Source organism: Taudactylus pleione, unplaced genomic scaffold (assembly GCF_031769625.1).
Source record: "Taudactylus pleione unplaced genomic scaffold, aTauple2 ptg000276l, whole genome shotgun sequence".
Lineage (NCBI taxonomy): Eukaryota > Metazoa > Chordata > Amphibia > Anura > Myobatrachidae > Taudactylus > Taudactylus pleione.
In genome coordinates, this window is record NW_028284678.1 from 11,417,245 (window position 1) to 11,432,117 (window position 14,873).

At 44.8% G+C, this 14,873-nt stretch overlaps 1 protein-coding gene across 1 annotated transcript in view; it reads right to left on the minus strand.

Moving 5' to 3' along the window:
* SCAF4 (SR-related CTD associated factor 4) overlaps nt 1-14,873 on the minus strand; it is a 99,888-nt gene that overhangs the window by 74,059 nt on the left and 10,956 nt on the right. The window contains exon 2 of the mRNA XM_088481646.1: nt 1,338-1,421. Within this exon, the coding sequence (XP_088337772.1) occupies nt 1,338-1,421 (84 nt within the window). The remainder of the gene's footprint in view (nt 1-1,337; nt 1,422-14,873) is intronic.

A 14,873-nucleotide genomic window follows, 5' to 3' on the forward strand; every position in this document is an offset into this window, starting at 1 on the left:
AAAGGGTAGTAGATAAGTGGAATAGTCTCCCATCAGAGGTGGTAGAGGCCAAGACAGTAGAGCAATTTAAAAACATGCTTGGGATAAGTATAAGAATATCCTTACAAAGAACTGAGGATCACATAGGGTTGAGGTTACCAAAAAGATAAAAAAGGGAAGACTAGATGGACCAAGTGGTTCTTATCAGTCGTCAAATTCTATGTCTCTAATGGCCCGTACACGGGACGATCAGACAACAATCAGATCTCGTTGTCTGATCGTCCTGCATGTGCTGTATGTTCAGTATCGAACATCCAGCAACATGCACCAACCCCCAAACGACTTAACGACAGGCCAACCTGGTCGATATCGACCAGGTTGGCCTGCTTGCACGGGCGATGGTCGATACAGACCATCCATGCCCGCGCATCGTTGGAGGGGGCTATAAAAAAAAAAAAAAAAAAAAAAAAGGACGATATAAATGATCAAGCGATATCATTTATATCATCCTTTTTATTTGATCGTGTGTATGCACCATTAGTCCAATGAGCACCCCAACAATATGACTTGCTTTAGACATAAGCACAACCTGGTAATACAGTATGTGGACACAAACCGCACAAGTTTTCCCGCTAGGTTTTAGCTGGGCGCCGCGCCCTGCCCGATTTTAAAGAGGAAAAACGCTCCTCTAAAATTGCCTGCTCTGTGCCATCACTACCCTCGAGCAGCAGTATCTCGTGGGTGGGAAACGTTGCGGTTACCGATCGTAGCTCGGTGAATAGATGCCATGCGCCCGACATCTACGCACAGTGAGGGGAGAGCTTGGGGGAAGCCCATCACCTCCGTGAGTGCTTGTCACGCCAAGTGTGACGAATTGCGGAGCGTGTGCCAAAAGCAGATGATGCCCTGCTCAACCCCCAGGCCGGCAGGATCACTACAAACAGCTATGTTTTTATATAGGTTGTTTTTTCATACAAATCTGCTTTACCTATACAAGTTTTCAAATATTTTAGTTGGGGACGATGATCTGGTCCCTAAACTTTTAAGCTGACTCCTCAACTTTAAAACATTTTGGTGACCCCTGAAAGTATGTATATAGAAAATTAGATATCTGAAGTTTATGACAGAATAGAATAAATTGAAACAAATAGGATTCTTGTATCCGTTTAACACATGGTTGCGATATTGACCAATAGAAGGCATGAATAGTTTCTGGATTTGTGCACCCAGCCTTCCACAGTAAATATTATCAAAGTTACAGCCTTCACTGTGCACACCACATTAACAGTGGCTGCCAAATATAATTAAAAAACCTACAGTAATGAACGCAAAGCAGAAATGTAAATAACTGGTTTTACCTTAATGGCCTTTATTGCAGCCTTAGTAATTAGAATCATTTTTGCCCGAGAAATGGGAGGCTTCATGTCCATGAGCGAAAAGAGCTACAAGAAAAGAAAAAAAAAATAGACAACTTTAGCACAACCAAGGCAAGTAATCAAGATTTATTTTTTTATTCATTTTCAGAAAAATTTTAATATATTACATTTAGCATAAATATATATGTGTGGTTTCTTACATTGGTTACATCCGATATTTAAAATGTATTGAATTTCAATACAAAAATTTAATAGCACACATGTTGGGTACACATTACATATTGTATGTCAGAACTTTATATCGGCATGTCAATTTTGTAACCGCTGAGCTCATATGCAAATATTATATAACAGCGGTCACAATACATGGAGGTATATATGGAAATGGTACTAATAAACGCTTCTCTGATCATTCCAGCAGGGTATCTATAAGATTTTTAAGTAATCAAAATATTAAGACTACTAATTTCTAAAATGACAACTATTTGGTTACTATTCAGCAAATATGCTAAATTTGAAGCCGAATTTAATAGACAACTCCAGTAGTTTTCATTAGCTAAACAATGCTCCTATGTTCACCAAATGGTAGGGTTCTGCACTAGGGCACTGCAGACAACACAAGCTCCCCCTCAGAGCTGACACACAGGTATGGCCAGACACTCACTACAGCACCATGGCCAGGAAAAGGTGGTTAGAAATCAAACACTGCTGACCACATGTGGAAATAGAAGCATGAATTTACTGCTCGATGTGACACTTGTACCCTCCAGAGAAAACTGATTGACAAGCAGAAATCCACTAAATCGCAGGCTTAGCGAGTCAACAATTTAATAGCTCCGGGCACTTACCCCGGGAGTTACATCCCTGCGATGCTATCCGCATTCCCCCCATACTTTTTTTAATGGTGCATAGATAAATTTTATTTTATGAGGTGGTAGGATCAAAATACAGCAAGCTGTGTCCAGGTCCAGCCACCTCATAACAAAAGTAGTACGAACAGACGTTTCTTATTGCATTTGATAGTCTATTACTATTTACTAGACCCAAATGAATGCAGACACAAGTCGCTAGATGGAAGACATGCAATGTATACTCGAGGCATTATTTCTTTAAAATGGTACGTGTTACAATGCACATTGCAACTTTATTTGATCTTAAAACATTAACCGGAAATGATCTTTAAGGCGTTTCCATTTTAAAATCTCTAAATACATGGTACATTGGCATTAAACAGTGGGGGCCGGCGGGAATTCAGTTACTGCAGGACTTATGCAGCATACACACTTGGCAATATTAATGAGCGATTGAACGATTACGACATCGTAATCAATCGCTCATTAACAGTGCACTATAATGTCAGAAACGACCAGCGATGCGCGCTCCCGCTGGTCGTTTCCGACAACTATCATCGTCTGAATATGTAGGTCAATCAGATTGCCACGTTCAGGGATGAGGGAGGGTGCCTACACTGAACAACATATCGTTCAGTGTAGGCACTACAGGGGATCAGGAACGACTGTACGATTACGATGTTGTAATTGTACTGTCTTTCCTAATCGCCAAGTGTGTACGCTGCTTAACTGTGAGCTTATAGCTCTTGAGTTAAGTGCCTGGAGCTATTTAATCATATTCTGCTGTAAACCCGGTTTCTAATGCACAGTAAGGCATAGATTACGGTTTACGTGCCCTGAGCTTGCAATTACCACACACAGTAAACCCATGGTAAGCCCCAAGGGTGCATTTAACAGATTACTGTCTGCACCCTTCTCATTAAGTGCATCCTCAGGGTTAACCGCAGGCAGGAATTGAATAGCTTTGGGCTCTTATCTGGTGAGCTAAAAGCCCGTGGTAAGTCCCACAGCAAACTGAATACTCCCCTCCCACCCTTTGGGCGGAATTCAATGGTTTCCAGGCCCCATCGCTCCCGACCGAGCTATTCAATTGTTGCTCCTGTCGGGCGCGATCAGCTGCCAGCGCTCAATTTCAGCTCTCAGCCCTAGAGGGGTGCGAGCTGAAATCGGTGGAAAGTGACCTGTTGGGGTGCCCAAACAGCACTTTTTGCGATTGCGCCCAGCACTTTGGACGGGGTTAGGCGATTTACGCGGCTAAACCCTACCACTTTGGGCACGATCAGCGCGAAAAGCTGTAACAATTGAATAGCGGCCAGAGGTCTCCCGTCTAAAGTGGCCGCGAAAACAATTGAATTCCACCCTGTGTGTCTAAGACTTCATGTTGTTTGCAAGCACATTCCCAGGATTTTGTGGACATGAAAAAATGTAAACACACCAGGAAAAATAAATGTTATTTTAGCTTTCCAAGGGGGCGATTCAATTGTTTTTTTTAAGTCTCGGTAATCAATGGACAACCACTGTTACAAAAACTATTTAATTGCGTGCCCCATTAATAATCATGCTTATTGCGTCTAATCAGACTGGGTTTAGCTGCATACAACGGCTAAAGTCAGGTTAAGGCGCCAAAACCACAGCCAATTCACACATTTCTGCTCGCCTCCTCAGGAGAGGTGAAGAGCAGAAATTTTGGCGCCGGTTCACACCCGAACAGAGCAACAATTGAATTGCTCCGTTGGGCGCCGGTCACTGACAGCCGCTGGCCAAAACATTTGAATCGCTCCCAAAAGGTTTATAAAGACCTTAATTTACAGTTATGAAATTTGCCAATTTAAAAAAAAAAAACCCTCAACTAGTGACCAGGCAACGGTGTATCAAAAAAAACAAAAAACCCTTTGTAATGCAAGAACATTGTGTAAAGTGCAAACAAGCACAGCTGAAATTACGTAACTATTACACAAGACAAATATGAGGAAGAGAATGGGGCAGACACAAAATTAAATTCCTGACATTTACTCAATGGAGGGGAACTCAACTGTTTTATGCGGCATGCTAATTAGCGCCTGAGAGAGCAAGTCAATTGTTGCTCCGTTCGGGAGCAAATGCCGCTGCGGCACATTTCTGCTCGCAGCCTCCTCTGGTGGCGAGCACATATATGCGATGTCCATGGTTTGAATACACAAACTGCTGTTTGCACGCCCTAACCAGGACGCAGACTAATTGGGCACAACAGGAGCAATAACAATTGAATTGCTACAATGGGCGACCATTACCGCTGCTAAAAAAAAAAAATTAAATGCCCCCATTAAGCCTACAAGCCAATAAAACAAAAATTCTTCAAACAGAATTCATGTACAAATACACAGAAAAAGTTTGCTAACCCAAATTTTGCACTCACTCAAGTTCTCTCACATATGGGTAAAATGAGGAAAGAATTGGAAGAAAAGGGAAAAAACAAAACGTATTAGTTATTGAATAAATAATGTTATACAGGTTTTGCACCAAACATCGTGTTCTCCCTGGTGGAAAATACAAACCATCACCAGGAAAAACTTCAGGAGGTGCTACCTGGTGAAATCATCGATACATGACAAAAAGACAACTTGCACTGTCTATATTTTCCTGGTATGTCTCTCTGAAGGCCGATCAATATCCAGGTAAGTAAATTATCAGAGTCCTTCCAGATATAAATAGAATGTTTTATTCAGACAGATGGATTCAGGAGGGGGACACTGTTTTGCTGGACATAGGTCTCGTGAAGATCCATGAGAACAGCCATCATGGACTATCTGGATTCCCTCAGACTGTTTGTATGGACATAAATAGTAACTCTATTCCAGTTGAGTACAGTCCCCTTCCCTGTGGGATTTTTAAACCTTTGGCGGAATAAAACATTCAAAAACCTGGAAGTACTCTGATAATTTACTTATTGGGATATTGATTGTCCTTCAGAGAGACGTACCAGGAAAGATATACTTAAGGCTCTTCCCCCTCTGCGAAAGGGTGGGTGTGATTACCTACACTTGACAAAGGTTTTACCATAACGAATACTATTTTTTTTCCCCATTTTACCCATATGCGAGAGAAATTGAGTGAGCGCAAGATTTGGGTTGTTCTCAAAACATTTCTGTGTATTGGTATTTTAAAATTGGGGTGATAGGGGATACACTTATGATAACATAATGCAGCTTATAGCGTGGCCAGTGGTTTTCTACACATTTCTATTCATTAAAATTCATGTACATTTACGCTTCTAATTGGACAGGAAAAGTAAGATGCACTGAGACATGGCCCCTAGGCTGAAATAATTCTACAGAATAAATCAAATATATACTAAAGCAGCCTAAAAAAAAGAAGAAAAAAAAATGAGCATTTTCAGGGCACAAAGCTAGTTAGCCATTGCCCTGGTTGGGAGTACAGCAGGTTAGAGCTGGAAAGCATATGAATAATGCCACCTTTGCTACCTACCAATTTTGTGACACTGACAGATGTGCCCCAAGAGCCAGGTAGTGTCTGTGCTTCAATAACTGCTCCTGGTCTATAGTGTCAAGGGGTTGGGTACGTGATGCCAGCGGTCAGAAACGCGGCACTGGAATCGTGACTGTTGAAACCCTGTTGCCTGCAGGCAAGTAATGTAACCCCTTCTCCTAACCCTACCCCAACTATCCCGCAGCCTAAACCTAGCCCACCCCGCAACCTACCCCTAACCCTCTCCCTAGTGCCTAACCCATACCGTAGGGATCGCAGACACCGGTGGGAATGTGAGCGCCAGCATTCTGCGCGCCGGGAGGCCAACTACATCAAGTTTTGAGTGATTGCACAGATAGAAATGCACATCTTCCCTGGGTTCTTACAATCACCAGCATTTGCAATCTAGTATGGTTACCGTTTAAAAACGCCAAGGAGTTTCTCTAACCGCAAAAAGAATTTCAGTGCATGTGTCCTGTAAGGTCATTGACCAATTGTAAGATTATAACACGTCATTTGGCAAATCCATTTTTTCCACATAATCCAATTGGATTAGCAATTAATTTTATCACTAAAATTGGACTGAGTTAAATGTATTATTTATCCACACATTTGTTGAAGTTTTAAGAATCATACAACTGTCAGAATGAATGACCCAATCGTAATGTGTGCCAGTTTGAAGAACAAAGCTAATTTAAATATAATCCAAGCATCGAGTCAAGGTATAGGTAATTAAAACTGGCGCCACCCACACTACAACCTGGATATTCAACAATTAGTGGGCAATGATTTGACTAACAGTGGTAGACAAAAATTTTCAGCAAGGAGCATTTTAATATCTGTAGTAATCTTGGGAGATTTACAGGTTTATCTTAACTAGCTCAATATAACCCTTAATGATGTTTCGGAACATCAGGCGTCACCATGGGGCAAAGACAACTGTCTGATGCAGTGATGGGCAACGGTTTTGAGCAGTTGCTGGCCACAACCTTTACAAATATTTGCCTGTACAAAATAACCGGATAGACTCCTGGCCTGGGTCTTTTCTTAACTGGATTTCAATTATCAACTGCAAAGCATTACTATTATTATGCTGATGGGGAACTGGCAAAATCTAATACAATTGCAATTTAACTAGTTTGCAAAAAAAAAAGGATTCCTCCTAAATCAGGAGTGGGCACTTATTTCAGCTGGGGGGGGCACTTGGCAGGTCTTGGTGAATGGTCAAGGGCTGCAAGATGTGGACTGGACCTGAAAGCCAGAAGGGCAGTATTCTCCCGGTTATGTATGTAATAAATAAATACATACATTTCAACAAAAGAATGCATGTCCCATCTAAGATACTGAATGACTTGATGGAAGTTAATGCAGCCCGTCTCCTCTCCAGCTCAGATCTCTCTTTCCCCTCTCCTGGCAGCTCACACCTTACATTACATTTTGAATAACAGTCTCCAGTGGCTCTATTCTCCGTCTCTATTCAAAAAGTTCACGGTTTGTGCCGCCGGGCCCTGCAACCACAGCACAATGCCAGAGAAGTGTCTGCAGTAATAATCATCGGGCTGGACCCAACTGCCTTGCAGACCGCATGCATTTTGCCCAGCCTTGTCCTAAATGGTCTCTTGGTAGGCACAAATATAGGGGGCGATTCAATTAGCTGCGGTACTCACAGTGTGGTTTCAGCTGCAGTGTTGAGACCTGGAGCTATTCAATTAATGCTCTGCAACTAGCCCTGAGGTGCATTTAACACAGATTTCTGCTTGCACCCTCCTAAGGTGTGAGCAAAAATCCACGTTAAATAGTGCTCCAGGAGCTAGATGCAATGTTACCGCAGGTGGTGGTAATTGCATAGCTTCAGGCACTTAACCTGAGAGCTATGGCTTACAGCGGGAAATAACTGAATAGCTCTGGGCACTTAGACTGGTTGCTAAAACCCTACATTAAGTACCACAACTAATTGAATCACTCCTATAGAGCGCAAGAAAACATCCATTTTCCCATACAAAAAAAAAGATAAAATCTAGACTGAGCATCACTTGAGAACCTTGCTGTAACTTATAGCCTGAAACATTGCAGGAATGTATTTGTGATGCAGCAGCTGACAATCACTTGACCCAGAACAAAACCATACTATTTGCTATGATGATGAGATAAGCAAATATAAATGTAAAAAAAAAAAAAAAAGTAGGTTCTATACAGTTGTGGGCAAAACATTGCAAGCAATGAAATCAAATAATTTTGTTGCCAACCTCTATTAACACACATGCAATGTGATTTTCTTATAATATACCACTGTTAAATCAACGATAACTTCATATAAGAGGCAAATCTTCATATGTCAAATTTTAAAAACCTTTTCAACATCTACTGAAAAACTTGTGATGCACTAAGCCTGCTATTCTAACATACATGCCCGATACTAGTCTAAAGCTGGGTACGCACTAAGCGAAGTGTACCCAGCTGATGTCGAAAGCGATGGGACGCAGCGGTAGTCCCGGCATCGGCAAGTGCATAATCACTTGGCGATGTCGGGAGCGACATCTCAACGATGTCACTTTTTGTACCTGCAGCAGGTCCAATGAGCAATGTCTCCGACAATGCGCGGGAGCACACATGATCAGATACATTGAGGGTACACACTAGACGATTTGCACAAATTGTCGTTCCGATGCGTCAGAATCAGCCAAATCGCGCAAAATATAGTCTAGTGTGTGTAGTCACCTTAAGACAGCTGCTGCAGATGCTGTGAGCAAGATGCCGCGCATGGGCACGTTATCACGTCCAAAAGGCACAGGACTAGCCGTTTCTGGCGCATTAAGCATAACTTTAGATGGGGTTAGTCGCTTCACATGTTGCACCCAAATAGATCAGGTTTAGACATGTGTAAAAAACTGAAATAATTGATTATCACCTCATCAGTTTAGACGGGCGATTGGGCACACAAAGCAATTAAATTCTTAATTCTCCCACATTGAATCAAATTAGTTTTTAAAATAGGTTAAAAAACAAAACAAAAACAAAACATGTATTTACACCTGTACTACTTATCTATTAAAGGCTTCAGGACTGCCAGCAAGTATAATCTCAAGAGCAGAGATCTATACACATTTATAGCCAACAGGTGGCCACCAGCACTTAACCCCCATTCTAATTCGTACTCTGCTATGAGACTAAGCAGCTGAGGGTGGTCATACAGCATATAAAGGCCCCAATACATCACCAATTGATTGCAGCAATTGTGCAATCGATTTTGTATAGAAATCTTTCCCTTTTTCAATTGCAGAATTGCCACAATCAATTGCAAATTGCTGCAATCAATTGCTGATGTATGGGGGTCTTTAGTTGGAAGAGGGAGGGTCTCACTCCAGCTTCTGTGGGCCCCAAACTAACTAATAAGGAAAGAAAATTTAGAAGTGGGTCTGATTTGCAGCAAGTCTGAGATCAGAGAGCATGCAGGGAAAGTTTAGAGCACAGGCGGCCAGACTTTTGGACTCTGATCTACTTGTAAAGCGATAAACCTTTCGTGATCTACCGAGCCCTGGGAAAGGGGGCATGGCATGCAAGGGGTGTGGGGTCTGTCCTGGAGAAATCACACATCGTATCCCCAATTCAATTTATGCCACACAGAGTCACAATCTTCTTCACATTACAATGCACATAGGGGGGATTTCAATTCAACGCGATGTTGAATAGCCACGGGAGGGAGCTCCCGCAGCTATTCAATACACCGCGCTATTTGGGTGGGCTAAGGATTTCTTCTGGCACCCCCTGGGGATGCGAGGAGAAATCCGACCAAAGTGCTGGGCGCGCAGCAGTTTATCTGCTTAGCGCGGAGCTAACAGCGGCGCAACCAGCACTTTGGTCAGAGAATGTTGGTTAACGCGCCTTAACACCCTTGTAGTAGGGTGCCATATTCACGACACAGTAGTGCTTCTTATACACAATGCCCCCTAAAGCAGTCCCCCTTATGCAGTGACCCCTAAAGCAGTCCCCCTTATGCAGTGACCCCTAAAGCAGTCCCCCCTATGCAGTGCCCCCTAAAGCAGTCCCCTCTATGCAGTGTCCCTTAAAGCAGTCCCCTCTATGCAGTGTCCCTTAAAGCAGTCCCCTCTATGCAGTGTCCCTTAAAGTAGTCCCCTCTATGCAGTGTCCCCTAAAGTAGTCCCCTTTATGCAGTGTCCCCTAAAGTAGTCCCCTTTATGCAGTGTCCCCTAAAGTAGTCCCCTTTATGCAGGGTCCCCTAAAGTAGTCCCCTTTATGCAGGGTCCCCTAAAGTAGTCCCCTTTATGCAGTGTCCCCAGTAGTAGTTCTCCCTCCCAGGGCAGAACAGCCCCCACAACCCTGTGCAGAACTTACCTGACCTCACACTGGGGACTGCTCCACGCTGTCAGGGCTCCCGCTGTCATTGAATGGATCAAACTGGATCCAGCAGGCGCACAGGCTCCTCACATCGCGGGTGATATCATGACATTACCTTCGCACTGCATCTCTTGCCTCTGAAGCGATCAGAGGCTTCTTTAGCCTCTGATCGCTTCAGTGGCCAGCGCTCCCAGTAATGCAGGTTGCTGTAGGCAAGATGGTCACGATCTACCGACAGGAGCGCCGCAAGCTACCAGTAGATCGCAATCGACTTTCACCAGGCCTAGTTTAAAGCAACTGGTGGATCAGAGGCGCATATAGAATAGTAAGTAATATTATGGGATGAATGACATTGGGATACGGAGGTAAATTTTGTGCATATGGTTTTTGTTTGCGAGAGAGTAAGGCATGGCATGTTTGTATATTCAGTTGGTAAGTGTATTTACCACTGTACCAATATTGAATTACTGACGTTTGATGTTAAAAACCTACAACCTCTGGATACATATGCCAGTGTACCCACTCTTTCCAAGAAAAAGCATTACATAAGTCTGTGATGGCCCCCCCAAAAAACTTCCAAAATGCAAACCAGCCTGCGCACAGACAAATAGAGCTACACAGGCGGGAGGCAATCGGGAAGCGGACTGCCTAAATACCGTCAGCCGGCTTCCCGACTGTCTTACCCGGCAAGGGTGAAATGCCGGGCGTCTAGATGTAGACGCCCGCATTTCCCCGACGCCGGAAAACCGGCACCCGGCATCACGATCGTAGTGATGCCGGGCGCCGCGAGCGGACAGCCGCGGGGGGGGGGGGGGGAGGGTTAGGTTTAGGGCTCCCGGGGGGGGACTTAGGGTTAGGCACCCCTCCGGGAGGGTTAGGCTAGGGGGAGGGAGGGTTAGGCACCCCCGGGGGACTTAGGTTTAGGTAGCGGGGAAGGGGGTGGTTAGGGTTAGGCACTTAGAGGGGGACTAGGGTTAGACACTTGGGGGGGACTAGGGTTAGGCACTTGGGGGGGAAGTTAGGGTTAGGCACCCCTAAGGAGGGTTAGGTTAGTGGATACTTACCTATCCACGATCGGGATTTCCAGCGCTGTCGGGTTTCCGCTGCGTCGCTCTCTGCTTCTGTCGGGCTGCCGCTGACGGGAATCGAACCGCCTGCCATGCGGCCGACGGTATTTCATACCAATTCCACACAGGCTGTGCCACACAAGAATTACAACAGTCCAATCCCCATGGAACACTTCTATATTCACAGTGCACCAAATACAAGAACAGGTTTATGACATTTGGTGGATAAATGTAATACATACATCCCTGTGCACCACTACTACTCTTGCCAGAAGTATTAATAGCACTGAATGCTATGTCTATAGTGTTGAATGTTATGACTGTAAAGACTACATGCAGGTAAACAAAAAATAATAGTTGCATCTCTGAACCCACAGTAGGGAACCATCATTCGTAGCTCAACTCCAGCACAATGCAGAAAGAAAACATAGGAGGCGATCCAATTGTTTTTTTTGTGCCCATCGGCAGTATTAAATTGTTATGCCGATAGTCGCGACTGCGCTCATTGCTTATTGTGCTTTTCACACCCAAATGCAAGAGGGTTTAGCCACGTAAAGCGGCTAAACTGTCTGAAGTATTAGGTGCGACAAAAATAAATAAATTAAAAAAAGATGATGTTTAGGTGCCCATGAGACTGACCTTTCACCAAAATCCCCTTTTTTGACTTGCCCAGCACTGACGGAGATGCTGGGCTGTCCCCGAGCTCTCCCTGCAGTGTGAATAGATGCTGTGCTATACACTCACTGGCGGAGCCAAGCAGGAAGAGCAGACAGCCGGAGTGAGCAGAGACAGCTCTGCGACCTCTCAGTGGCACTGTTGATTTAGTGAATTGCTAATTACAGGTCAAATAGCAGGCAGGGAAAGGATGTAGTTTAATCGGGTAGGCCATCAGATCTGGTAGCCTATGGAACCATTTATCCTTTCAATGCTCATCTTGCATCAGTACCTTCGGCTCCACCTTTGCCCACTGTGAGTGCCCTACCTTAGAGGAGCTCAACATAGATAATGGCCGGGATCCTGCTGAGCCGATTCATCCAGCAGTGACTGCTGTCAAGACCCCACACTCTGCATAACTGCACTCTGATTGGGCTGTCCTGGGTGTCTTCTCTGCCGATTACCACCATGCTGGCCAGCATGGTATCCTCTGGCCCATGGTGGTTCCGCTTAGACACGCCCACACTGCTTCTCTGTGCCTGCACATGCTGCTTCCCTCCCAGGGGGAGGACAGCATATTTCTCTACCTCCCCTTCCCGAGCTGCTCACCAACCAGAAAACCAAAGTAGTATTTTTTCATTAACAGTGCACTTTACCTGTTCTAGCCTGCAGGTATCGAACTTAAGAGAGACATTTTTAATGGCCCTTGATGGTGTATGTGGGATGGTCTAATAGCATATGGGGACATTTAATGGTCATTGAAGGGGCATGTAAGGGAGTCTAATGGGCATTGAAGGTGCATGTGCACTGGTCTGGTGGCATGTGGGGTTTTCTGAAGGACTGTAACAGGTCATGTGGGGAGGTTTGAGGGGTGTTGAATGGGACATGAGGGGGACTGAATGGTAAAGAGTTGTAATATAAAATACTATGCTAACTTTAGGTTCGAGTCAATAGATAGATAGTAAAAAGGTCGATAATGTCTAGATAGGCAACAGACGTTAGACAGGCAAATGGTCAATAGGGACAAAAGTCGATACAGAAAAGGTTGACGTGGATGAAGGGGGTGTGGGGGTTAGGGATAAGAACTTAGGCTGGGTACACACCTAAAGATTTTCTGTCCAACCATCCAACTAGTTCAGACCTGGCCAACCTGAGGCTCTCATCTGATGTGAAACTACAAGTTCCAGCATACCCACCCATGGATCAGCTGCTAAAAGCATGCTGGGATTTGTAGTTTCACAACAGCTGGAGAGCCACAGGTTGGCCAGACCTGAACTAGTTGATTGGTTGGAGTGAAAATCTGGTAATGTATGAAAGCAAATGACAATCAGCAATTTGCTCCCAAACACCGGAAAATGGACAAAAACAGTTTGTTAAATGTTTGATCTAAACAATTTGTTCAAACTTGTCTGCCGACCATTTTCATCTGTTTTCTGGCATTTAGGAGCAAATTGCCCATCATTTACCCCCATAAGTTACCAGATTTTTATTCCAACCAATCAACTAGTTGGATGGCTGGACAGAAAATCTTTAGGTAGCGTTCCCACTAGGCTGTTTTAGCGGGGTGCGGCGCCCTGCCCTCCATCTGGAGGGCAAAAAGCGCCCTGCCCTCACAGCCTGCGGGTGCAGTCTTCACCCGCGGGACGCAGTGTCCCGCTGGATAAATGTGCGGTGACCCGGTCACCGCCGGAGAATAGACGCCGGGCGTTTAAGTGTAAGAGTACAGGTAACCCCTACAAATATAAACAAAATGGAAGAACCAATGAAAGTTAATATTTCCTTAAAAAGAGAATACCTAATAAAAGTTACATATGAAATTATATAACATTTGTCTCCTGATTTTAAGGGCTCCATTTCCACCTGAATAACAGCAAGAGCCTTGCCTGCTCCTATAGAATCTTCTAATATGTACCTCCTAACACTACTTACTACTTGTTTAAACAATTAGAGGGTGATTCAATTGTTTAATAGGACGCCTAAACTATTGGGCGCCCGACAGAGCAATTCAATTGCTGCTCCATTCGGGCGGGCATATCCGCAGTTAAGATTTATGCTCGCAGCCTCCTGAGGTGGCAAGCAGAAATGTGGCATAAGTTGGCTGTTTGGGCATCCAAAGCAGGACTTTAGACAGGGTTAGATGTTATAAGCAACACAACATCATGCCTTTGGGGGTGCACACCCAGCATAGGCACCCAAATTAAGGCACAATTGAATTGCTCCATAGGACGCCCAAAACACAACTGAATCACCCCCTTAGTGCACAAATCAATTCAACGCGAATTGAATAGCGCTGGAAAGGAGCTCCCGGAGCTATTAAATTCAGTGCGCTAAATTGAATAGCTCCGGGAGCTCCTTTCCGGCGTTTTTCAATTTCCGTTGAATTTAATCGAGCCCAAAGAAACAGCCATGCTACTATTTAGTTCACTATGGCTTTACTTAGCGTTCCCGCTAGGCTGTTTTAGCGGGGCCCGGCGCCCTGCCCTCCTTCTGGAGGGCAAAAAGCACCCTGCCCTCCAGGAGGAGGGCAAAAAGCGCCCTGCCCTCACAGCCCTGGGTGCCGTTCTCACCCGCGGGACGCAGTGTCCCGCGGGTGGAGAGACATGCGGTGTCACCGCCGGAGAATAGACGCCGGGCGCATGCGCCCGGCATCTAGTCTCCCTTTGTGCAGCGCTTGGGGGCTGCCCGGCATGTCCATAAGTGCCGGGCACGCCCCCAAGTGTGACGAAAAGGGGACGCTTCTTATAGACATGCCCCCTTTTCATGACCACGCCCCCTTTTGGGCGCGTGCGCGCTTAATGTTGCCCTCTCTAGCTCCGGCGCCCTGCCTGCCGCCGGAGCTAGAGTGAACACTATTTACTCATTTATTTATTTTTAATAGCAGAAATTTCTATGCAATGACAACAATGCTGGGTACATACTATGCAATGTATTTAGTTCAGCCGACGAACGACATATGGCATAGTGCATCTGCGTACAGACAATATGTCTGAACGACATTGTTCACAGACATATCAGGTCGGCCCTGCAGCACAGCCAATACAGATATCTTTCAGATATATTGGTGCATCTGGCTGTGTGTACGGGTAACCTGTCAACCGCCCGTACAATGTCTGCAGAGACCGCCG